The following is a 15,702-nucleotide window of genomic DNA, read 5'->3' as shown; positions in this document are numbered from 1 at the left end:
TTGTCAACATTTGTACATGCAAACATGATCAATCTTCCAGGCAGAAACTAAGAAAGAAAGTCCTGGATTACCCCGATGTGTCACCGGCCGGGAAGTCGCAGTTGATTACTCTTTTCTTCCCATTACGAGAGCGCACACACGACGTGTTTGACTTGTGCTGTGTACACACACTCTTACGCGCAGGGTAACCTTTAACAGCGCGAGCAATAAACAAACCTGGGAACAGAGACAGTCGCCCGTTCCTGACCAGCCAGGTCTGGAGCAGGGAGGGAGGGAGGGAGGAAGCGTCAGCTGACCGTGGCTGACCAATAAGAACACAGGCGGGGTAAATATGGAGCAGAAAGGACAGTTTTTATTGTACTCAGTACAGATTATAAACTCAGCAGTGTAAGGTACACATTGTGAAGGGGGGGGGGGGGCAGGCCTATACAAGTGCAGATGACCTTAACACAGTGGTGGTGTGGGGGGACACGCCCCCTTTCCAATACAGGCATACAACACATGCCTCTCTGACTGAGGCCCCGCCTCCAAACACCAACAACTCCACTTCCCATAATCCACCGGGGCCCGAGATGAAGATACACTGTTGTGCAAGGCGGAACAATACAGCTTATACAATAAATCAAACTAAAATGCAGACTTTGCAAAAATATATATATACCGTAGATTTTTTTTTTTTTCCCCCTCTCTTGAAAAAAAAAAAAGAAAAGAAAAAAAAACCTCAATGAAAACAATATAGATGCAGAGAAGTCGTCCAAGATAATAAAGCGATATGTCGGTGAAGTGTGTGTCCGTGTACGCCATGCAGGGAGAAGCGGTGGACTCATCAGCGTCGCGGAGTGAAAAGCGTCCAATGGGAGGGGAGGATTTCGCTCGTTTGCATGCGAGTTGGCTGTACGACCAGCACGGTGCGTTTTTACAAAACCTCACAGGAGTGCAGTGCAGTGAAGACCATAACATTGAGCTCTAAATACAAAAAAAAGCCTACAAAACATGACCATCATTTTAATATATATATATACGTTTACATATTTATAAATTCAAAGCTTCCAGAAAAAAAAAAAAAAAAAAAAATACTGTCGTATATGCATCCCTTTTTTTAAATTTTTTTGTGTCACAAAGATAGAAAAGAATCCAGTCCTTGGAGCAGAGAAGCAACAGAGCGATGGTCTCTCTGAGAAAGGAGTCGTGATGGTGTGAGCGGAGTGCCTTTCCGTGCGGAGAGGTCCGTCAGGCGCCGGGCGCCAGGTAACACAGGTAACACAGGTAGCGCCCTGTCTCTCGCTGCGAGGCGCTCTCCGAAGGACGCCATCGGTCGCCGGACCATCGCCGACAAGTCGGGGGGGGCGTGGCTTCTCAGTCCAGCGCGACAGGAAACGCATCATAAACCACGCTCGATCGCACAGTCCTCCGCTAAAAGCACACAGGAAGTCTTAGCGTCTCAGCCGAGCGGCAGAGGGGAGCAGGCCTAAAACCAAAACCATCACACGCACGCGGCCACCGCGACCGCCAGTGTCAGCCACACCCGTTCCTCACCCGAATCAGACCATAAAATCATTACATTTAATATTTTTATTTAGCAAAAAGAAGCCCTTTTCATTTACAACATCTGTGTCATATATTCTGCTGCTTTTTAAAAAAATGTTATTTTGTAAAGATTTTAGAGAAAAAACAAACAAAAAAAAATAGCAGGGGACCAAAAAAGGCAACTATAGAATAGTGCTGCGTTTCGATTTTTTTTTTTTTTTTTAGATTATAATCCTTATATACTTTACTCGTTTTAGAAAAGCAGATTGTCGATACAGAATTGCTACAAGTCTTGCGGTCTGCGCAGAAAACCTCCGCCAGCCTTCCTGCTCTCCATGGCCCCTGCCCCTCGCCCTCCCCAGTCTCCATAGCAACAAAGGCACCCACTCCGCCCGCCTTTTTTACCCCTCCTGATAAAAATGGGTGGAGCCTTTGGAGTCCAATCGTCCCGTTATGCCCGGCCAGGCCCGGCCGGGCCAGTGAACCGAGACTGAGCCGATTCCTCTTTCTGAGAGCTGATGTGAAAACAGGAAGTGGGCCACAAGCCTCAGGAAGTGAGGGGGTGTGGTTCAGAGATCTCCCACGCTTGCCCGGCAGTCCCGGACCCAGCTTTGGGGAGGGGTGGGGGGGGGGGGGAGAAGGGGGGGGGGAAGGGAGGCGGGCATCGAGGATGGCGATCAGTACACGTATCCGTCAGGGAAGGACATGGGCGCCATGCACTGCTCTCCCCCCTCCACCAGGTAGGGGGCGCTGTCGTCGTAGTGGGTGAGGGGCAGCGTGTCGTCCTCGGCCCCGGGCAGGCTGTCGGGGTCGGCCTTCAGGCTGGGCCTCTGGTTGTCGGGGAAGGCCATGGAGAACAGCGCCTCCGGGTCGCACACAAACTTGTACACGTACCTCTCCCCGGCCACCTGAGGGAGGAGGAGAGGGGCATGTGAGCGTGTGAACGCAATCAGAACGTGAATCCGTATCAGTTTGTGGAGTGTTAGCATAGCGCTAATGATAGGTGTATGGCTTATGTTAACATTGTGCTAATGATGTGTTTAACGTGTTAGCATGCCGCTAATGACTGCAGTGCGGTGTATGTTAGCATGGTGTGAATGATCGTGTATAGTGTATGTTAGCATGGTGCGAATGATAGCTGTATAGTTCATGTTAGCATGGTGTGAATGATCGGTGTATAGTGTGTGTTAGCATGGCGCTAATGACTGCTGTACAGCGGATATTAGCATGGTGCTGGAGACGGGTGAGAATAATCAGAAAGTGAACGTGCCTTTACCTTCTGCATGATGCCCTTCTCGTAGTAGTATCGCAGGGAGCGGCTCAGCTTGTCGTAGTTCATGGCCGGCCGGTTCTTCTGGATGCCCCAGCGACGCGCCACCTAAACCACAGAGCAAGAGACGGGGCACGCGGTCAGACCCGATGGGTATGGAGTGCGTCGTACTGACGCACACACGGCCAAAAGCACACACAGCCAAAGCACACACAGCACACACAGCACACACAGCACACACAGCACACACAGCACACACAGCACACACAGCACACACAGCACACACAGCACACACAGTAAAAATACTGGGGAGGACTTTTACTTTCTCAATCTGGATTTTACACCTCTGCCCACCAGACAGACACACACAGACACACAGACACACACACAGAGACACACAGACAGACACGCACAGACACACACAGACACACAGACACAGACACACACAGACACACACAGACAGACACACACAGACAGACACAGACAGACACAGACACACACACACAGACACACACACACAGACAGACACACACACACACAGACACACAGACAGACACAGACAGACACAGACACAGACAGACAGACACAGACAGACAGACACAGACAGACACACACAGACACAGACAGACACACACAGACACACACAGACACACACAGACACACACAGACACACACAGACACACACAGACACACACCTCCTCAGGCTCGATGAGCTTGAACTCCATGCCGCGGCCGGTCCAGGCGATGAAGTGTCCGTTGGCGGGGTCGTCCAGCAGCGTGACGAGGAACTGCCAGAGCTGCAGGGAGCCGCGCCGCTGGTATGGGGGCCCCTCACGGTACCCCGACGGCTCCTGCTTCACCTTCTCTGTGTGCGGAGAGAGGGGGGCGAAGGTCAATAAGACACCGCACCAAGACATGCTGCACACACAGCCTACACACACCCAACAGCTCTGCACACACAGCCTACACACACCCAACAGCTCTGCACACACAGCCTACACACACCCAACAGCTCTGGACACACAGCCTACACACACCCAACAGCTCTGCACACACAGCCTACACACACCCAACAGCTCTGCACACACAGCCTACACACACCCGGCTGTCAGAGACAGATTCAGAGACTCTCAGTACTGAAGCACAGGGCTGGGGACTCCAGTCATATCACAGAAGGGCCTGTGCACAGACCTGCTTCAAATATGAGCACCAAGACACCTGATTCTACTCTCCGAGGTTTTGATTCCAGATCACGATTAGTTCATCAGTAGAATCAGGTATCATAACGTACCTGCAGCCACACTGGCTCTATTGGGATAAGGCTGGACACCCCCCTGCTCAAGAGAAACTGGCTACAGACAGGCTGCCATTTTGGCTCTGTTGGAGAGACCGTACTCTCTCAGCCTGAGCCTGTTTAATGTCGTTAGCCTGCCTAAGGAGCTCAGCGCTGGGCTTTTCTCTGATTGAGTAACCTCATTAACGCCAGATCCCAGAATGCACTGCGGCTTACCTTCCAGTCGGTCTGGCACCACGCAGGTGTCGTCGTAGTACAGGTGAGGCTCTCTGTCGAAGGGAAAGCCTGAGAACACAGAGAGAGGAGGGAACAGGTGAGTGTCTGCCTTTCTGTTCATCTTCAGTCATTTTATCATTTTTAATGTATTATTTTCATTGGAAATAATGTGAAATGTAGTGCGTTTCAGAATCTCAGCACCACTGTAAGTGAGGACTCATTCCCTGAGTGTCTCCGGGGAGTTACAGAACGGCGGATTGATTGATCAGTAATACAAGGCGGGTGCCGTCATTTGAGAACTGACCACGCCTCAGGATTAATGTTAGAAATCTGGTTTGAAGTGCCGTTATTCTGCCCCCAGACACTGGGTCACGTGTGAGGAAAAAACGCTGATTCATTCACTGACTCATCGCCCGGAGAAAAGGGTCTTACCTTCGCGGCCATTTTGGTAGAAGCTCGCCGCTCTCCCGAACGAAGACTGGCAGTTAGGCACTTCTGTGGGACGGAGAGGAGAGTGGGGTTAGAAACTCACTCCAAACCAACAAATAACACACACTTTTACACTTTAAACTAACACATCAACACCTCAGCATCATCTTAACGCACACACGCCGAATCACAAACTGTACGATCATACTACGCCCACCTCTATCGATCTAAGTCTCTATCTAAGTCCCCCCCCCGTTCTCGCATCATGTGACATCGAGCCGCTGTCCTTTGCCTGAAAAAAAAACCCGTCTCTGTTTTGACTATGGCTGGTTTCCTGTGTACTGCATGTCTCTCTGACCACTGCCGCCAACACACTATCGTACGGTAAAGTGCCATCTGTCAGGCTATTGTGTGGACGGGAAAAACAAACAAAAACAAACACACACACACACACACACACACACACACACACACACACACACACACACACACTCTTTGTCTATGTTGACATGAGGATGAGCAGTATAGGAACTGTCGTTAAACGGTGGAGCACACGAACAGAACACGCGTCGGAAACTGAGTGGGTGGGTTGGGCCTGTGTGTGTGTGTGTGTGTGTGTGTGTGTGTGTGTGTAGGGTGGGGGGATTTTGGGCTGCGGTGTGTGTGTGTAGGGTGGGGGGATTTTGGGCCGCGGTGTGTCTGCGTGCATGCATTGGGGCTGGCTGACTATGTATATACCGTCTCTTTCAGTTTATCCTGCAAGAAGCAAGCGTGGCTCCACCGGACACGCCGAGTTGGAGCGAAACGTCCACAGAAGCCAGATTGGGCCGCATATCTGAAACGCGTTCTCAGTGCGCCCGTGCTGTTTGTGTAGCGTTATATAAGGGCAGGCGCTGGAGAGAACAGTGTGTGTCTGAGACACGCTGCCGGGGTTTTTTGGCAGACGAGGCACCGGCGCGTTATGAAACGCGTTATGTCAGCGTTACGCTAACGACGGCGTGCAGACCAGCCGGGGGCCGAGGTGCAGGTGAGGGTGCGGGGCGGTGTGGGGGGGGCAGACGGGCTTTAGGAGGGGGGGGGTGTCTGGCCCTCACAGGGAGACGCCACATCTCACAGCCTCATAGCTGGACGGAGTGCAAACAGGGCTGAGCGCATTCCTCAGCCCAACCCAGCCCGTCTGCACGCGGGACAGTACACCCCCCTCCCCAAAAAATGTACAGGACAAACACACCCCTACCCCCCAAACGAGCAGGACACTCCAACCCTCCTCCACCCCCCCCCCGTACGTACACATAAACGCCCTTCTGCACTGCCCGTCTTTTCCTACCGCTGAAACGAACCCAATGATTGGTCTGAAAGCGAAATGGCATCTATCACCGCATCAAGCCCTGGTCTTGGAAACCCCAACATGCCCCGGCACGCTAATCCACAGTGACCACTGAATACGTGTTAAAAAATACTGCCCAACACGAGACAGACACGCGTAAAAACAACACTGTTACAGGGGTTTATGTGCGGCGCGTAGACTGGAGGTCTCACCGGAGTCGAAGCAGAAGTCGCGGGGCTCCTGCTTGATGGCCAGGGAGTTGAAGTTGCCGTGGGGGTTGGGGGGCTGCAGGGGATTTTGGGGCTGGGAGGGGGGCAGGGCCGGGGCCCCCTGTTCGGCGTAGCGGGGGTCCATCATCTCCTGCTTGAAGCCCTGGGGAGGCACGGGGACGAGGGGCTCGGACATCTGGCGCTGGTACGGGGGCCGGCCGTCACAGGACGCGGTCCGGTGCACGTGGGCGTGGTAGGGGGGGCGCCCCGCGGCCTCGGAGGGGGGGTACGGTAAGCAGGGCTCGGAGAGCTGCCTGTGAAACCTGGGGGGCCAGGAGAGCAGGTTAAATACTGCACTGCGGCAACAATAAGACAAAACAAAGACAATTCAAAGATGCTCAACTCAATAGCATCAGGTCTGCTGGAGAGTCTGGGTGAATTTAGCCACAACACAATAATGGTTTTAGACAACAATAATGTTAAACTCAACAGTATCATGTACATTATTGCAGAGACTTTGATGGTTTTTTTGGCATCTCTAGGGCTGTCGAACACGGTCATAATCTGAAAATGGTAGGAGACCGCCTGCAACAAGCAACTCGATGGGGGTTCTTCTCAAGTTCACGGTCCAAATTAGCTCGTTTAGCGCAATTAGCCAAGAGATACGAGAGACCCCTCCAAGACATCTACTCCAGATATAAAAAGGCCGGCTGGACCCAAAATAAGAGGGCCCCACAGACCGACCAATAGCGTCGGGCCTTGCATGGCTGTCCCTCGGTGACATGGCAGGCATGCTCCGGAGACGTTCCCGGGAATGCCACCACAGGTGCAGGGGCACGGAGCCAGCCAAACCATTCCCACGGGGGTCATATTAACGTTGCCCTGCCACTGGGGCTGAACAGCTAGCCCATACGCCCTGCCACTCAGGGCAACTGCTCAACCCGTCTTTGAACGGTACTTTTTTCTTCCTTTTTTTTTTTCCCTCACCCCTCAAATTTCCAAGTCAGTGTTCTAGAACTCCCAACACTTTCAATCGCACAGCAGTGACTGTGACATCAGCACTAGAATGACGCTCCCTTCAGAACGTTCGAATAGCATACGTACTCGTGACCTCACACCTTAAAGAGTTAATGGAGAGAACGTGCTTAAAACTAAAATAAGGAACAGATGACATTTTGGGTGGTTCCGGGCGAGTGACAAATAGGAGAGTTTGTTCTCGTTGAAAGGGAAGTAGAAGGATAAAAATAAACCTTGCGTACTGGCGGGCGAGCTGCTATATCAAGAGAATGCAAAAAACAGGTCTGACGTTGGGCACTTCCTTCAAACCAGTGTGCCGTCTAGCACATATGTGGTCGGTCGTTGGTTTTCACCAAGTGAAAACCCCCCCGACAAACTCAACTGATATAAATGTTTTGCTGGTTGCGATGGTTTGACGTGACATCACATTAATGGCATTGAGTGAAGCGGAACATTCTAACGCTGATGTCACAATCATGACTGCTGACAAAGTTCTAGAACATTGTTGTTTTTTTTTTCCCATTCCAGGAAAGCTGGCCGTTCAGAGAACGCTGATGTGATGAAGACGACGCGCTTTACACGCGTGGTGAAGAGACGCTCACCTGTGCTCGGCTCCGTAGGCGGGGTTGGCGTGATTGGCTGGCGGGCAGGGCACGGCGAAGGGCGGGGTCTGGCTGTGCAGGGGGAGTGGCCTGTGACTGTGCGCACCACTGGGAATGGCCGTCTGCCGGTGCAGGGGGTGTGGCCCTGGCGCGTGGGCGGGGCCGGTTTGTTCGTGGAGCGGGTGGGCCCCCGGGGCGTGGGCGGGGCCACATGGCGAGACGGGGGTTGAAGGCGGAGTCAAAGGTTTGAACCCGACGGCAGGCTTCCTGTCGTAGGCACTGCAGGGACAAACGCACCTCGTTGAACTTTAAAGAAACTTTTAAGAAAATCATCTCTTCAAAACAAGAGTTGCGGTCAAATTAGTGCAGTGAGCAGGTGACGCAGGAAGCGGCGGCCATCTTACCTGTAGCTGTAAAGGCACTTCTCCCTGTAGGACGGCAGGCCCGGGGCCTGGCTGCAGGGGGAGAGCTGTTTGGAGGGGCTCAGCTCCCGCTTAATCTTGGTGGGGGGTCCGTGGAAAACCACTGTGGGCACAAAATGGAGGCGGGGGGGGTTAACCACATCACACCACAAAATGCACACAGCCAAGGGAGCTGCAATAACAACACGGAGCAGACGCACAACATCTCACAAGTTATTCAATTAAAACATGTTCAAGAGAAGGACAAAATGTCTTCGATAAGGATTCTAATGTGCCGCAGAAAAACCAGAGCGGAGAGTTGAATTTTACATCACATTATGTTTCAGGAATCAAGGAAACTGTCCAAGAGCTATTGGCAGAAGTTCACATATTTATGCAGTGCTGCAGCACGTACTGTTCCCAGGGGCACAGCAGCAGTACCCTACTGTGGATTCAAACCCGCAACCTCCAGCGTACACACCCAGCTCCCTGAACTTTAATACTACACTGCCACTAACCAGCTGTCAGTCACTTTCTACTTTCACGTTTCTACACTTTACTGAGCTTGACTGGTGTATTGGAACCTATGAAATACTCTCAAAAAGTGCACCAGGCAAGATCAGCCGAGCACAGAGAAGTGTATAAATCCAAGACGATTAGGCACTAGACCCAGGTCTGCCTGCCTGGCAGGGGCAAGGTTGTTCCATCACTGCCAGTGACGGACAGCGGAATAAAAGCGTTTCCGTGGCTCAGAGTCAGATCCACAATGGCGCTCAGTGGACACAATCAGCCGTCGCTGCGCTTTCCATTACGGCCCAATCGATACCCATGAATCAGTGCGGCTGTAACTGGATGAGAGCGAATGATTTTCCTCTCCGCGCTGTAACCATTAGCCCCAGAGTCCCAGCCTCGCTCCCATTCTCCACCCCACATAATGGGCATGGAAACACGATCCCAGGCCTGGAGCAATACGAGACCCATAACACACACACACACACACACACACACACACACACACACACACTCTCCCTCTCACACACACACACACACACACACACACTCTCCCTCTCCCTCTCTCACACACACACACAGAAACACACTCTCTCTCTCTCTCTCTCTCTCTCTCTCTCTCACACACACACAGAAACACACACACACACACACACACAGAAACTCTCTCTCTCTCTCACACACACACACATCAGTGTCCACGGGCTGCTGTGTGTGTGTGTGTGTGTGTGTGTGAGAGAGTGAGTGTGTGTTTGTGTTAGTGTGTGATGCAGTTCCACAGGCTGAGGGGTGCTTGGTCCAGGAAGTGCGGGGCTACCATGTGAGCCCACTGGTGACTGACCCCCACCCCCTCCACCCCCCACCCCCCACCCCAGTGACTGTGTGCCTGGTGAATAGGGGTTCTGTGTGTGGCTGGCTTACTGCCAGGCTACAGCGGCCCGTGCCAGCCAGATGCGCGCGCGCACACACACGACCATACCACCACACGACAGGGCCCAGCAAGCCCCACACAGATGCTGCACTGTGCAGTGGCACACACACACACACACACACACACACACACACACACACACGTCACTGCTCCCACCAGTAATGGGTTCCAGCTCCCCACTGGTCTGAGGCACACAGGGTCCAACTCCTGACCGCACTTATTACCACCATTACCCCGCGCACACGCACACACCTGCTCCTGAACCGCAGGGCGGGACAGACTAACACACCCCGGCACACTCGCACACTTGCCTTGGTGGCGGCGAGAGCCAACTGGGGGTGTGGTTTCAGGACACTACATGCCTGGCCAAAAGCTACATCTCCCAGCATGCACTACACACCTAGCCAAAGACTAAATCTCCCAGCATGCATTGCATGCCTGGCCAAAACTACACCTCCCAGCACACAAGGCCCTACAAGCGTGGCCAAACATCACACCTTCCAGCATGCATTACACAGCACGCCGCAGGGCCAAAACTCCATCTCCCAGCATGCACCGCACTGCAAAGCACTCGCCTGCCAACACGCGCCCCCCTCCCTGCCCAGACTTTGCAGAAACACAGGAAAGGAAATGAGATTAGTGGCCCTCGCTCATGGGACGGCCGGCAGCTATTGGCTGATCAAAAGAAACTCTGGGGCAGATATTCCGGTCAAGGACGGGTCATCCAGGGGAAGGGGGGGTGGGGCAAGTCCGTGGGGGGGTGGGGTTGAGAATCAGGTGCTAATACTCAAGCACAGTGGAAAGAGTTTAGAAATAGATGCGATGGAGTAATCCATTACACACCCCCCCCCCCCCCCCCCCCCCGAGATGGAGGACGCATCCCCAGCAAGCCCCCGTCAATCAAATTACGCCCCCCCCCCCAAACAAAAACTCCCATCCATCCCCCTCCTCCACCAAACTAAACCAATCTCAGAAAACTCTCCACCCTGCCTTCAGTAAGTCACACGTAGGCACACGACACTCTCTTCTTCCTTACGCTCCCTCTCAAAGAATCAAATGGGTTGAGGAGTGAAGGCTAAATATTTAATACTCGCACAACGCCCATTGTTGCTCAGATACGCCCTGAAGAGCAGCAGCAGCAGCGCCCCCACCCCAAACATAAATAATAAACCTCAGGTACTCACGGTTATCTGACTGGAAATCTGGGACAAACTGCTCGTCATCAGGAACCTGAGCTGTTGAGGGGGGGAAGGGGAGATGGAGGGAGAGCGTTAACGACAAACGAACACAAACCTCCATTCCGAATAAACTGCGCTGAATCACACGTCCATGTTCCCGATTACCAAGCGGAATCAAAACCAATGCAGGATGCGAATGTTAAAACAAAGTCATTGGGGCTCTCAAGTTACATTGTGCTGCCATTTGGGTGAAAGAATACCCCTCTCTTACAGGCTTGGAAAGGGATCCATGTAGACAGAAGCAAACCATCATCGGACCCGATTCTTCAAGCCTTTCAGAGATTTTGAAAAACCATATGTTTATTGTTAATGGGGTCCGATTCTTTAAAAATAAGCGTCGACTTAACGGGGCCCGTTAATGGCTCTACAAGGAGTGGAACGACAGCACCGTTCACAGCCTATAAATAAATAACCCTACGTCTTTCCACGAGAGAATTTATCAACGGCGGTATTTATACCGGTGAAATATTCATGTTTTCCGCCGTACTCGTGTAAAGTCGAGTAAAAATAGTCCAAATACCACGCTGGAGTTAAACTTTAATCTGACATTCTGGTCTCATTTTGCGAATGAGGTGCCGCAGGCCTAATTGAACAGACCCGCACAATTAAAGCGGTTTTCAATTAACGCAAAACAGGCTCGTGTTCTGAATGTTGTCGTTTTTTTCGTTTTGTTTTTAAGAAGCCGCCAACAACGTATCTGGGGGTAAAAAAAAAATATTAAAAAAACTGCACACGTGGAAAGTAACGGCCTTAAAGTTGCGTCACGGTAATTTCTTTCAGGAGCAGCAGCGGCCGGAGTAGAATTGTTTATCCCATAATACACTGCAAACAGACAGGTCGGGGCTGCGAGCTCGGAACAGATGTCGCAGGAGAAAAAATAAACACACTTCCGCCTGTTTCCGACGGGGAAGAAAGCAGCTGTTTCTCCTGCCAAATTGTAGGCTATTGAAGGGTTATAATGCTCCCAGATTGCATCGAGTGGAGACAGCGCTAATAATTGAAGTTGCGACGACAAAAAAAGGACCCGTCTACAATTACCGCTACCATTAAAATAATGAGATCTGATTGAACAAAACCAGCTCGTATCCAGTGACAGCTCTTGATGATGTAAGGAGGGGGGAGTGGGGTAGCTTTAGAAGACATGTGACCAAAACTGACCTTCTGCGATCCATATCTCCTGCAGCTGAATTAGATCCTGGAAGAGTTCTGGAGAGGGAAAGGGGAAAAGCAAAGGTAAACTCACAGGTGCAATCAATAAAGACTTTGCTTGCCATAACAAAAACACTCAAATTGGTGAGTCACTGATAGCAAGACGGCCCCACCCATTTCTGGGTCAATGGAGACACAATTTGCCAATCACAGCTAGAGGCCTTTCCAGGGCCCCGCCCCCCAGGTCTAGCTCTGTGTGCCGCGAGAGGCCTTTGTTCAGCCCGGGATGAGAGATCTGAGAACGGCAGTCAAATTTATAGGCCACCATATTAGACCAAAACAATGTTCCGGTGTCATTTGGGACTTCAAAATGGCAGTGGGCTCAGATTACTATAGCCAGCCTGAAAGACTGAATGAGTAAGTGGCCATAGAAGAGGAAATGAGACTCGATGAGGTCACCGCTATCTGCGGTTGATGATGGCAGCTTACGACCTCAAGTTGAGAGCGGACTTATAACGGACATCCAACGGTTGCCCACGCGCAATACAGGCAGCGCGAGTTGTAGTGCATGTAGGCTGTAATTACCTTCCGTGTCTTGGGCGAGTTCAGTGTCCACAAACTTTCTTTTCCTGTCACTGAAAGATCTGTCACAAGGTGCTTCAACGTGAGATTTCTGCTGCTGCAGGAAAGAGAAATTATCTTTCAACATTGTGGGAGCAAAAAGACAATTTATAGGCTACCCAATAGCTAGTCTACGTGCTGCGATAAAGCATCATCTGCATTCAAAATAATAGCTAATTTACTTGAGTGCTTTTCCTCTGGCCAAGTTCCAAATTTAGACATCTGAATTAAATACAGTTAAAATAATAAATACTCACACTTGGGGGAACTATGAAGGGAACTTGCTGGTCGTAAAATCCGTCCATGTTGCCGGGGCTTGCGGAGAATTCCCAGCTAATGGTCTTCGCTTGAAGCGACGGGGAGGAAGGTATTATGCTGGTCAGTTTTTCCTAAAGTGTCGACAAAAAGAGAGAGTCGACCGTAAGAATTCGTCTAGCTCTATCCAGTCAGATTGAGACGACCAACCTGAACAAGGCAAATGTTCTTTTGATTTGCTCGTCCAGTCTTTGTTATCTATTACAACAGCCCTTCCGAGCGAGTGAGTTCGCCTGCTGGTTTAGACCGTTCGTATATTGTAAACGAATCAGGTCATTACGGATGTGAGGCTTACATAAGTGGAGCTCACCATCTGTGTCGCTGATTACAAGGCAAACCAATCACATAATGGAGGACGTTTTACGTTTACAGTTTTATAGCTAAATTTAGTAGGCTACTGTTCGCGACAGAAATGCAATATCTTTCAAAGCCGCTGGGCTTTAACTTTTAAAGAAAGTGGTCGAGATGCAAGGCTGGCAAAATAGAAATAATGCACATGCAGGCCTGCAGGACGCTAGCTACATTTTATCAACACGCATAACACCACAATACGGTCCTTAAAACAACAACAGTGTGATTGCATAGATGTGTTATTGCATTGTTAATTTAAATGGCTAAATGTAACTCAGTCGACACCCCTTTGGAGTATGATGCAATAAAGCGCCCCAATAAACACACAGACACGCAACAGCTGTGGAAAACGGGAGGACGAAAGTAGAATTGCTTTCCACACGGGTAGCCTTGAGTATTATGTACTCACAATAACACGAGTCATCTCAAAGTCACCCAACTCCGTCAACGGATGACAAAAAAAAACAAAAACCTTTTAGTGACACACTACTGTAACGATGTAGGAACGAACACGTAGAATCGGGTCAGAGAAAGCGTACGAGCTGGATGCAAAGTCCTTATTTTTGCTGCTGAAATCATATGATCAAATTTCTCGGATGACCCAAAACAGCAGCGAAGCTAAAAGAACAAGTCTGTACGTGAGAGCATAGACTTGGTGAGACCAACGAACAATGAATCCAACAATTCGACGATGTTTTTCTTTAATAATTAATAAGAGAACTTCTCCCGCACCATCCATCATCACAACCAACTAGCATAACACAAACCTAGAAAATAACCTAGATAAAAATGTTTCATCAAAATAGATTAGTAGGATAGCCTACAGTAACACGTAGCTATGCATTATGCACACTTTCGGCTCAAACATCGCTTGACAAAAATAGTATTTGTAAATACTGCGCTCACAAAAGCAACTTGGGACTGAAAGGTGAGCCCCAGCCGAGAGTGGACCCTTTGTGCAATGGGCAAGTTATTGGCTAACCAGAGGTAAATCGACCTCGCTAAGCACCGTTAAATATTGCTCCGACATGGACTCTTGCGCTCAGAAGATTAATGCTCCGTAAAAGGATATTGACCTTAAATAATCTCACAGCTTTAACAATCTCTGTCATAATTGCATACAGCCAATTCACTTAAATGGCAAATTACTAGAAAATAATGTAATGTTTAAAACTATATAATAAAAAAAGTGCCAAACATGCAACAAAATGATGGGACAACCACATCGCCTAAATCCGTACAAAAAAAAGACATTCCACGCAGTTGGGCTCGCTGAAACATATTGCATCTGACGAAATATCGAGAGTCCACGAAAGCGTTAAAAGCTCACATTAAAGCAATTACAGTGCTCCGTGAAAAACCCAACACCCCCCCCCCTCCTTCTCACCCCCCTTCCCTGGCCCCTTGTTTTTCTCAATGAAGTGAAACTCGATCCGTCCGCAACAGAGAAAAAAAAATCGGACCACTCCATTCATAAAATCACAAACAGGCAAAGCTCGACTGACCCCCGCCGATCACACGCAGTCAATTTATGCAAACAAAGTATAAACAAATAAACCAGGATATCACAGCAAATACTTTTTTTGCTGACGAAAAAAAAGCACCGCGCAACTTAATGCAAAGCAGCAGAAAATGGTTGCCAAAGTAAATGTTCAGTTGGATAAAATGGCGTTCGCTTTCCTTCAAAGCGCCGGAGAGCAAGCCAGCTAAATTTGCAGTTGCAAGTCCGTATAACTCGCGAAAATACTTCTCAAGTAGCCTAAATTCGGTTTCACGCGTACATTGTGTGACTGTTATTTGCATATCGTGAGACTCACCCCTCAATGTGTTGTACTGATTCCCTTTGCGTACTGAAACAATGCGATGTTTTTTTTTAATCCCACACGATACAAAAACGGCGTCTGGTCACTGATGAACTGATGCGTTCCGTTCGACACACAAAACTTGAATGAGGTTTTCTCAATGGATGTACTGCTTTTTCCCAGGGGCTCGCGTTGGGCGCTGATGCGAAGGCTCATTGGCTCGTTGATATTGTCGTTCAGGGGACTAACCAATGGGCGTCCGGAATTCGTACATTATTCATGAGGAGTTCAAGAGCCAATCGCAGCGTGGGTCTGGCCTACTTTTATGAATGACTGGGTTTCATTCAAGAAAAGATGTTTTCCAACCGTGGAGACAGAGCCTCTTAAAGGGACAGGCAGAAGACGAGTAAAACCGCAAATTCCAGGGGATTTAGTTCAAGTACCGAGTGGGAGTTTGTTTATGACTTCTTCCATGCTTAACTGCGAAATATCA

General features: G+C 50.0%; 1 protein-coding gene across 3 annotated transcripts; it reads right to left on the bottom strand.

The window, feature by feature from the left end:
* Positions 1-330: 330 nt before the first annotated feature.
* Positions 331-15,360, bottom strand: etv5a (ETS variant transcription factor 5a). Of its 3 annotated transcripts, none has more exons than XM_061237006.1 (13): positions 15,225-15,360; positions 12,999-13,130; positions 12,706-12,799; positions 12,130-12,177; positions 10,918-10,968; positions 8,296-8,416; positions 7,892-8,170; positions 6,276-6,595; positions 4,740-4,802; positions 4,308-4,376; positions 3,493-3,662; positions 2,798-2,905; positions 331-2,435 (listed from the first exon to the last, which is right to left on the bottom strand). In XM_061237006.1, exons 2-13 carry the CDS (start codon positions 13,044-13,046, stop codon positions 2,205-2,207), a joined length of 1,602 nt encoding a protein of 533 aa, XP_061092990.1. In that variant the 5' UTR covers positions 13,047-13,130; positions 15,225-15,360; the 3' UTR covers positions 331-2,204. The 3 variants fall into 3 exon arrangements, with proteins under 3 accessions (XP_061092990.1, XP_061092992.1, XP_061092991.1); XM_061237008.1 differs by having other exon boundaries at positions 2,804-2,905; XM_061237007.1 differs by having other exon boundaries at positions 12,706-12,796.
* Positions 15,361-15,702: the final 342 nt, after the last annotated feature.

This window comes from Conger conger, chromosome 3 (genome assembly GCF_963514075.1).
Source record: "Conger conger chromosome 3, fConCon1.1, whole genome shotgun sequence".
NCBI lineage: Eukaryota > Metazoa > Chordata > Actinopteri > Anguilliformes > Congridae > Conger > Conger conger.
The sequence above is the reverse complement of the archived record's forward strand: the minus strand, read 5'-3'. Positions and strand labels throughout refer to the sequence as shown.